General features: G+C 42.3%; 1 protein-coding gene across 1 annotated transcript; it reads right to left on the bottom strand.

Moving 5' to 3' along the window:
- Nucleotides 1–1,123: 1,123 nt before the first annotated feature.
- On the bottom strand, nucleotides 1,124–10,443 carry gucy2f (guanylate cyclase 2F, retinal). Its single transcript, XM_042063698.1, has 19 exons — nucleotides 10,337–10,443; nucleotides 9,332–10,134; nucleotides 8,131–8,432; nucleotides 7,559–7,913; nucleotides 7,334–7,418; nucleotides 7,132–7,228; nucleotides 6,670–6,804; nucleotides 6,494–6,574; nucleotides 6,213–6,389; nucleotides 5,120–5,276; nucleotides 4,789–4,938; nucleotides 4,287–4,435; nucleotides 3,676–3,839; nucleotides 3,084–3,276; nucleotides 2,650–2,824; nucleotides 2,344–2,442; nucleotides 2,137–2,231; nucleotides 1,961–2,046; nucleotides 1,124–1,318 (listed from the first exon to the last, which is right to left on the bottom strand). Exons 2-19 carry the CDS (start codon nucleotides 10,074–10,076, stop codon nucleotides 1,234–1,236), a joined length of 3,330 nt encoding a protein of 1,109 aa, XP_041919632.1. The 5' UTR covers nucleotides 10,077–10,134; nucleotides 10,337–10,443; the 3' UTR covers nucleotides 1,124–1,233.
- Nucleotides 10,444–10,566: the final 123 nt, after the last annotated feature.

The raw sequence follows: 10,566 nt of genomic DNA, 5'->3' as shown, positions 1-10,566 counted from the left end.
ATATGAACAGATAAGAAACTGTGAGCAAAATTAATTGTTTTTATTTAATGTAATTTGTCTCCTACGGATCAATGTCAGAATAGAAAGACTACAATACTGCCTACAATTACAATTTCATGAGAGCACTCTTAAGTAAATATCTACTACATATTTCCATTACATTCACTCTCTTTTTTATCTTAAAAATAAATACAATAAATATACAGTGGACCACGGTGAGGTGCCTTCAAGTGCAGCAGAGAATAACATCTCTTAAATATGGGCATGGCCCTAAGAAATCTCTGGGTTTCATTAGTTATCAGTCAAATATTACTCTCCTGACCTGACTTAACAGAACATGAGAGCAAGTCTTATCTATGAGTAACTAATGTAAGGCAATTATACTTTTTGTTGACCCTAGACTGTGTATCAATCAAACATATGCATATAAAATGATATCAATGCTGCCTATGTCAAATAATAACATAACAATTCAGTCGCATGCATAACATTTACTGGCACTACACGGATGTGTATTTTTGTGTACTTCATGTTTAATTAAGCAATGCTATCTTCATTAGGTTTGGGACTGCCTGCCCTAGACTCCCTGACAGTTGCACTAAAAGCACATCCCATTAATGCATGGCACAGCCCTCAGAATAGCAGACAGGAAATGCTTGTTAAACCTAACCAGATATCAATGACTCCTCAAAGAATTTACTGTAACATATAGAATTAAAAAGCAGTTTAGACAATAGTTTTCCTTTCCGTTCCCTTAAGATGGTCAACTTAATAGTAAAGGATCAATAGTGGAACAAGAAGTAAATACACCTCCAAATATGAAACCCAAAATAATGAGGTTTCCGTACACTCCAGTGTTGGGCTATCATATGCTGAGCCACGTGGTGGCCAAAAGTAGCAGCTTGCACTGTTTATTAAGGAGGCCGTCAGTCCACTCGCTTCCCCCAGTGACCTGCAAGACAACTTTCATTTCATTAGAGCAGTGCCTTTCAGCTGCGCTGGACAGAGGGAGATTAGTTAGACCTGTGGCCAATCCTATTAGAGTGGTCCGTGTAAGCCAGAGTGATCAGGCAGGGTTTATGTGCGCTGTTCTCAGGGCTGGTGGCCATACAGGTTCCTGCCGTCTCTCTGCTTCTACATCCAGTGGGCCGGTACTTTGTGTTGTTCTTTCAGCTTCTGCTCTTTTCCCCTCTTGTCTTGAGCTCGTAAAATAATTTCTGTCCTGTCCTATCCTCAGACCTTGGGCTTGTCCACTTGTCTGTTGGCCTTGCGGAATAAGTTCTTGATCTCTTCTGTCACCATGTCTTGCCAGTTGTCTCTGTAGGACACCAAGTTAGAAATGTTTTTACACAGATATAGATTCACAGTTTCACACATTTCCTTAGCTATGCTCTATGGAAAATGGATTTCAAACTCAAGTTGGATGTGAAACATGGTGTTGTGTAAAAAAGACCATTATTATACAATGCAAGATTTAAAAAGCAGCAAAAACATAGAAAACAATCAAATACAAAAAGCACAAATAATACCACATTAAAAGCTGCATAAATACCACATAAATATTTTTCTGCATACGTCACATAACTGCTATCACCAGCTAACACATCACAACATTGCATGCAAGGCACTACCTCCTTGCTTTTGATTTTGAGACTCTGCTAGTCTTTTTTCTGCTTTCCTTTTCTTGTATGCAGCAATGTCCTCAGGGTTCAGACCATGATTATTTTCCCTGAGATGGAAATGGTGAAGTTGCACATGGTGCATGCAAACAGAGTTACATGACACACCGACACACAGGTTTCATTAGAACGCACAAGGTGGATCATTTTCAGTTGAAACACTTTAAATGGCTGTAGACATTATTTTTCACTCAACACTTTGAATGAATGGAAGAATACTGTTACAGCCCTGTGTTAACATGGGCATTTTGGACACTACGAGTCTGTGTGCATTCTCTTACCCTGGTTTGATCTCGGGTGGCTTTGGCAGAGGCTTTGTAAAGCTAGACTGGCCCACAAGCCAGTATGTCTCCTCAATACCTTTACCCTGCAGTGGAGTAAAAACACTTGGTTATCTTTGGCAGGGTCGATCCTAGTCAGAGAAGTCATGCAGAGCACAGCGAGAGCATCTATGTACCTTCAGTTCAGTCTTCCCCCTGACTTCAATCTTATAGCCCTCATTCAAGGAGCGCAGGATCTTCACAGTGCTCTGGTTCACATGAATTCTATAAGCTGAAGAGAGACAGCATAAAGCACCTCAGCTTTTGGAAGTACAACAGATGTCCAGCAGATACAACAGGTAGATCATAGAAATGGACAACACAACAAAGCCAAATGTGCTTACGCAGTCCTGTGGATTCCATTCGGGAGGCAGTGTTGACTGTGTCTCCAAAGAGACAGTATCGAGGCATGGTCAGACCCACCACCCCAGCAACACAAGGGCCTGCACACAGAGCACACATGAGGGCACAGCGTCACATCACCCCCATGTGCTACTGAATTTAACATCAAATGCATTCAGTGGACAAATCAACAAAATAGACAAATGCAGCAAACAAAACTGGTCTTAATCTAAAATCGCTAATCCATACTAAATCACCTGGAACTGAACTGATTGCAAGTAATGTGCATTAACGGCTGCACTGCCCACCTGAGTGGATGCCAATGCGTATCCTGACAGGCACCTCTGGCATGTGTCTCATCTTAAAGGTGCCCACTGCGCTTAGGATGTTCAGGGACATGTTGGCGACCTCTTCTGCATGCTTGTTGCCATTTCGCTTGGGAAGACCTGATGCTACCATGTAGGCATCACCAATGGTTTCCACCTACAGGAACAAAAAACACATGTGACTTTGTATCTTTAGCGGCAGGGAGGTATACAGAGCCCCTCTGTTTCTCTTTGTCATTTGCTATTTCATTCTGCTTGTCTGTGATTTCAGGTCTTCTCTATTGTAACCTCTATTGTAACATAGTCTATGTTAATAGCTCAGATCGTCTATCGCACCCAACTGAACACAATATGGAAGTGTATCAGAATGAAGCAATCTACCTCCATCTGCCTGCCTCAGCTCCTTGCAGACTAACCTTGTACACATCATGGTTGCTCAGCACAGCATCAAAGAGTGAGTAGAGGTCATTTAATAGGTCCACCACTTCAATGGGATCACTGAGAGAGGAGATGGTGGTGAAGCCCACAATGTCACTGAAGTAGATGGTCACCTGGTCAAAGTACTCTGGCTCCACAGTTGCACCTGTCTTTAGTGCCTCTGCCACAGAACTAAAGCAGGGAAATATCATCTTGGTTTCATGCTTTCAAGACATACAGTATAATTATAAAGACATGCTTTTGCATGTGCGGCCTTGAGTAGACCAAGCAGTTTCATCGTTTACAGCAAGTTTACCGCTTCATCATTCAAGATAAAGACAATGGAAAGCAAAAAATAACGGAGTTGAAAGAATTACCAAAAGGCCACATGGGAAAGGCGAGTTGCCATTTTCAAAAGGCTGAATATGTCCAGAGACATACAGTATAACCATATTAAAAACTATTTTTTATGTGTCAATTCACAATGTGAAACTGGCTGTGTGTAATCCTTGACTGCTCCAAAAAGTGATTACAGAGCAGACCTAATCCATGGGTTAGCTCAGGCCTCAGGTGAGGTAAGCAATGACTCACGGTGGCAGCATCTCGGAGAGGAGCTTCTCTGTCCTCTGTTTCTCCACCTCCAGCTCCTCCGTTCTCTCCCGGATCAGCTCCTCCAGGTTGGAAGAGTACTGCTCCAGCATGCGCAGCATGGAGTCAATGATGTTGGTCTTCTTGCCCTTGTTGATGAGCTTGAACTGAATACAAATGATAGCGGGTTGTTTAAGTTCAGACAGTTGAGCAGTACAATTCTTTGATTCATTGTGCTCTGATTCATAAGGGCTCATAAGGTTCACTGTGTAAGCCTACTGGTGTACGTTCAAATCTGTGTAGAAGATGAAAAAAGAAAATATCCGCTATTTTTGTGATCGCAAATCCCAAACAGAATACACAAAAGGAGACCACAAAAGGACAATTCTGTAGAAACTGACTTCCAGACCACCCACTTATTTCTTTGATATGTGTGCCCCCCACCCCCACCCCACGGTAAGATTGTGCTAGACCATGAGAGATTGGTGTGTTGCTGCTGACGTTATTACATATAAGTCCCATGCTGGAAAATGGGAGTATGATAAGCACCAGACAGGAGGCCCTCCAACTTTTCAATACTCTGGTTTCCCTGCGAGGTGAGGTGGACCGCTTACCTGGTCAAAGATCTCATCAAAGGTGGGTCGGCGCTCGGGGTGCTCACTCCAGCACTGCTTCATGAGCTGGATGCACTCCAGTGGAGCCTGGTCGGGGGCCACCGTGGGCCTGCACATGGGGGGAGGCTTCCGCACCTTACGGATGATCTCTGGGGGGGGGGGGGGGGGGCACAAGAAAAGGCCCATGGCTGCTTGCAGTGATATATTGCATTGACAAATAATGCATGTGAGACCGCAGGTTTAGACACAGAAGTCATGGAGAGTTCATATCTACATCACTTGTACACATCTATAAAATGTGACAGCGCCAGTACTTATGTCAACCCCACAGAGTTTCATCAGTCCATGCTGACACAGCCATGGCAACACATCACGTTTTCATCATCATGTCTTGTATGAGATCTCAATCTGTGACAAATCTATCATACCCACCTGTTGACTGGGCTGAAACTGAATAAGACTCATGGTCACACCTGCACACACTAATATCGCAATGACCTACCTTCTGCAGACAATCCCAGCATGCAATACGGAGCTCCTCGTACCACCACCTCTTGAAGGATGATGGCGAAACTGTAAACATCCCCTTTGCAAGTCCCTTTTCGTGAATGTTCTAAATCTCTGAGGAGTTCAGGGGCTGTCCAAAACAATTCTGTGGAAAGGACAATTATGTGAATATCAAATCAATTCACCTCACTAATTTTTAGTTTGTGTGTGTGTGTGTGTGTGTGTGTGTGTGTGTGTGTGTGTGTGTGTGTGTGTGTGTTCATGTGTGTGTGTGTGTGTGTGTGTGTGTGCATGCATGTGCATGTAAATATATCTGTGAATTTTACCTGCTGCTGGAGGGATCTCTTTGGGGGCTTTCTGGTTGTCTAGAAGCTCATTGTAACCATAGTCTGTTATCTTTAGGACAAAGCGGCCATCAACCACACAGTTTTTAGACTTTAGCCTCCCATGTGGAAAGTCTCTGTGATGAAGGTATTTAATGCCCTAAGAGAATACAAACATGTCATGGATTTATATCTCTGTGTACTGAACATATCCTATGGGCCTATGGGTCTTACTTTGAGGATGCTACATTCACTCCACCAGAGCCGGACAGTAATGGAGTACATTTACTTGAGTACAGTACTTGACTACAATTCTGAGGAATCTGTACTTTACTCGAGTATAATTTTTGGGGTAGTACTCATGACTTTACTCAAGTACATTTGAGAGGCCAATATTGTACTCTTTACTCCACTACATTTCTATCCATAACCGTGAGTACCTGTTACTTCTAAAAAATAAAGGAAAAAACGAAAAATCTCGGAAACCCTTAATTTGTTGTTTCCCTCATAAACGTGATTGGATTGTGCAGGCACCACTGATTGGGACAGTCTATCAGCAATCACCTTCAGCTTTCCGCCAAAGTCAACTCCATGGTCAGATTTAGATTAGAGACGAAACCATAGACGAAACAATGGATGTTTATGATAGTTTTTCGCTTCAAGTGTTTCAATTACAAAATAGTATTTTGTATTTGAAATACATATTTTAAATACATGTATTAGAAATACTGCCCATCCCTGGCAACATGGTAAAAAAATGAAAATGACTTAATTTTACTTTCAATTCCTTTTACATTCTCCAAGGTATTAACATTAACATTTTTCATAACTCCATGTAGGACGTTTCTGTACATAAATGTAAGCACTGTGGCAGTAGTAATGCAATATTTAGAAAATGTAGGCTACTCTTGTACTCTTGATACTCAAGTACTTTTAAAAACAAGTACCGGTACTTCAGTACTTTTACTTAAGTAGACATCTGACTGTTGTACTTTTACTTGTACTTGAGTAAAATTTAGCAAAGGGTATCTGTACTTTTACTCAAGTAATGAAGCTGTGTACTCTGTCTGTACTCTGCCTCTGCACTCCACCTCACCTTTATGAGATCTAGCAACAGTGAAGACTTGAACATCCAGTCCAGCTTGACATCATCATTCCTTAAAAGGTCATGTAGGCTTCCACGAGAGCAGTGCTCTGTCACAATGGCAAACATGTCACAGTCTATGAAGACGCCCAGGAATGGGTTGACATTCTCATTTCTTAGGTCCTTCATCTAGAAAACAAAACACATAGTAGTCAAGAACTTGGTGAGGTGTTTTCTCAGCAAGAGGCAGATTAGAACAGCTTGTATGCTAGAGTTGGTATTGAAGAATTTACTTTTGTGAAGATCTTGGTTGAACTCTGTTTCACTTCTTTAAAATGCCCATCTTTAAACTTCTTCATCCACACCCAGTCACCCTATGATTGAGAGAGATGTGTTGAGATAATGAATCTTTCAACAGCCAACAGGAGTGATGCCAAAACATACTACGTCAATGGAATGTTCTACGTACCTCATAGACGGCTACGTTTGATGTCTCATGTGTAACTGTTCCCACGCTATTTTCAGACTGAAATGGGTCAGCTGACTTTGTACTCTTGTCATCAATAACACTCTTTGAGTCAGTGAGATCTTCTAAAGTGATTTTCTGCAGGGGCAAGAGTTGTCATTCAAGACCAAGTTGACCAAGACCAAGGCGCCATTCACAGAGACAAGAATAATAACACAATGTAGTTCTAATCTTAAAATAGTGATAATAAAAAATCTCTCTCAAACTCATTTTGATGCTATACTGACATACAGTACAGAGAATGGAGTCTCTGACAGTGCAGCTGGTATTGCACTATGTAACATTGCAGTTGTAGGTAGGAGCATGACCATTGACCTTTGACTCATTACCCTATCTAGTATGGTGAAAATTGACTAAATTGACTCCTACATAGTGTTACTTTAAAGGCCAATGGGAAAGACCTGCCTGCTTGCTTAGCTGAGGGTCGATGAAAGTTAGGTCCTCCAGGGTTAACAAGATCCTGTTGGGCCCTTTCACCAGCTGGATCTGCTGTATCCTCCACCTGCAAATAACAGACAGTTTTTTCACTTGCTTAAATTCATCTTTTAAACGATAGAAAAACGATAGAGCTAAACGATAGAAATAGCAAAAATGGTAAACAAATAACCTTATGACAAGTGTTATGCCGAGGGCTCCCAGTGCCAGTACCAAAATGACAACAAGCACAATGATAACATAGATGATCTCCACACCTATAGGACAAGAGACACGCATTTAGCAACATTTGTATTCATGCATGCATGTAAAATTGTTTTCATGATTGTTTATTTGTTGATAATATGATTGCTGATGTCTTCATTTGTCTACTGTGTTTACACGTGTTATCCTTTACCTCCAGTGCAGACTGCCTCTGGGTCAAACCAGCAGCTCGAGTCCGATGAGGGAGGAGATCCTCCAGGGAAGTGGATGGACTTTCCAGCAAAGCGCAGCGTGCCTGTGCTGAGCTCCACCAGGTAGCACCTGTACAACTTACTCCCCCAGCCATCAGTGTCTAAAATCACATAGTTGGTCTGGCTCTCTCCTTGGCTGTCTATTCGTATGTTCTGGTTGAAGCCTTGGAAAGTCATGTTGCGTGTGAAGTACGCCAGGTTGGAGCCACTGAGCCACTGGCCCGCCCTCCTGGAGTTGTGTATGGCTTTGGCAATAAGGTACAGACCGTTGTAGATCGTTCCAAATAGAGGTGATACCTGCAACACAGTGCAATCGTTGAGTGTGTATGGAGGTAAGAAATGAAAGTGCTCCTCACAATATGTGTGACTGTGATGGAAATATGCTTATAGTAGGGCAGCGATTATAAGCAGGATGGAGTATGGCATTACATAGTGCTTGTATTAGTACTGCAATGTGGTTGTATGGTTGCCCTTCAAATGCTTATCATTTATTTGCAATGAACTTGTATTTCACCTGCTCTGGCTCATGGGAGATAGTGAGCTCGCCAGATCTCTTCGCCATGTTGAACGCCTCACTGAAGGACATCAGGTCTGAGGCGACAGTTATGGTCAGCACAGCATCATAGGCCTGTTGAAGCCTGGTGTCATTTTGCAAAGTGACGTAGGAGATGTTGGTATAGGGCAGGCTGTAGAGGAGGGCGTCATAAGGCACAAAGACATACTTCCCGCGGGTAAACCCCATGTCATGGGCCTTCAGCAGGAAAGCTCTCTGCTTCGCCCCACCCAGCAGGACCGAATGCATGCACATTATGATGACTGCAGAATTAACAAGGCAAACAGTGATTAGGGCAGTGAGTCATTAATCAGTGCAGAGGGTGAGTAATCAGCGCACAGGCAAAATTTGCATAGATTGTAGAGTTTACTCTGCACAGGTAGTGATAGTAAAGGCCAGGTTAGGGCCACGGTTAGCACAGATCAGTACAGATAGACAGGAAAGCAAGGAGGCTCTAAGATAACGGCAAGTTCCACTTACTGCCTGTAAGCATGTAAGGTGAGGGGTGTGTGACTGTAAACTATGTCAGAGTAATGTCTGCAAATATGTGACTTTAAACTGTATTTGCTGTGCTTTTATTGGGATGTCTGGTAATGTCTATTTTGTGCAGCAGTTCCCTTAATCCCAATCCTTAAAACCAATCCAGGCAATAAAGACACCTTAACCTTCCTTCACTTTAGTGTTGTGTTGTTTGCTTCAATGACCAGCACAGTCAGTAGCTCCGTGGGCAGAAAGGCAGAATGCTATCTATGGTGTTATTGTGATGATATAATCAGCCCAATCATATTAGAATAAATCTGGTCAACTTTCACTGGTTGACTGCCAACATCTGTTACTCTGCTCAAGGCATGCAAGCAGATTATCAAGTAATTCAACCTAATGGAAGGGTTAAGGTTGCTCTAACAGTGTCTTTCAATCCAACTTTCCATCCACCTCAGATCTTGTGTAATATTGTTCACCTCTGGCTTTCTAGTACAAAATAACATAGCAGAATGGATTGGTTTGGTTACATCTTGCATATCAACTTTGGTGTGTACAAGTGTAATAGGAAGTTGGCTAGGACACACTATATTTAATGTACTGGATAACTAATTCTCTGCTCTCCAAAGATGTTTTCACGAGAGAATTGGTAGGCCAGCAAATAGACAATCAAAGCACTTACCTTTTATTTCCCCTGCCTTCTGAATATCCCGTAGAGTGTTTTCCAGCTCGGTTTCATTGCTCCCCACGGACGCCACTATGCCAACGGGGAGCCCCTGACTCCTCAGAGAATTAGCCACCTTACCAGCCGTGTCTATCCATATATCCTCATCGGAGGACACTATGCCAATATTGGCCCACCTGAAATACTTTAGCACTGTAAAAAGCACTCGCGTTGGAGACGGTAAAGTCCTTGCAAATGTTGGATACCCTTGGATCCTGTCCAATTCATAATTAATGCAAGCCCAGGAGAAAATGGCCTTGTTCCAGTTCTTAGCCAAAAGTGAAGCAGCGTTGCAGTAACCAGGATTGGCAGGTCCCACGAAAGCGTCGACGAGTTGCTCGTAGTTCACAAATGTTGTCAGTGCTTTTGACGTTTCGCAGGGCTCTTGAAGAACCATAAAATCCATTTTACATCCCAGATCCAAGCTAAAATCGTCATTTATCCTGCCCACGGCCAATTTGGCTGCAACCGCGGGCAGCGATTTGGAGTGTACTGGGTCACAATTCCAAGGCCCAAGAACTCCCACTTTGAAAATTAAACACTGGACACAACATGGAAACGTCAGAAATCCTAGCAGTATCCATAGTGAGAAGTTGTAAAATGGTATTGTCCCAAGGCTGTATTTACTTCTCAAAATTGGACAACAGGGATGGCTTGACAGCTCCCATAATACATTCCCGAAATGGAGTGGTAACTGGTGCATTGTTTCTTTTGGGTATCCGTACTGGTAAACCTTGCTGTTACATACAAGTCTTGGGAGTCTGTGAAATTAATTTGTTTGATAATTAGGTCTACTTTGTTGACCACAGACACTGATTGCATAATTAGTTATTGCCATTGAATTAGGGAACATTGATTTTGACACTGACAAGTAATTTCATGCCTTAAGGTAAATCAAATATTATACTGAATGACACAAATAATATTTGGGCCTTCAAATAAATTAAGCATATTGTTACTTACCGTGGTATTCATTGCTCACCCTTACTCTGACATCCAAATCGGTAATGTGAATCTCACTATACTTCACTTGAACATGTTTTCTTCAAACTTTGCCTCTTGTACCACTTTAAACATCCCAGATGACAGAAGTTAAAATTTAAGTGTAAACCGAGATTAGGTAAAACGTCGTTGCTCTGCTTGAAGATGGCACACCATAACTGATCATCGTCCTTGCGCTTCCAATTGGATGA

This window comes from Alosa sapidissima, chromosome 15 (assembly GCF_018492685.1).
Source record: "Alosa sapidissima isolate fAloSap1 chromosome 15, fAloSap1.pri, whole genome shotgun sequence".
Taxonomy (NCBI): Eukaryota; Metazoa; Chordata; class Actinopteri; order Clupeiformes; family Clupeidae; genus Alosa; species Alosa sapidissima.
This window is presented reverse-complemented; position numbering and strand designations above follow the sequence as displayed.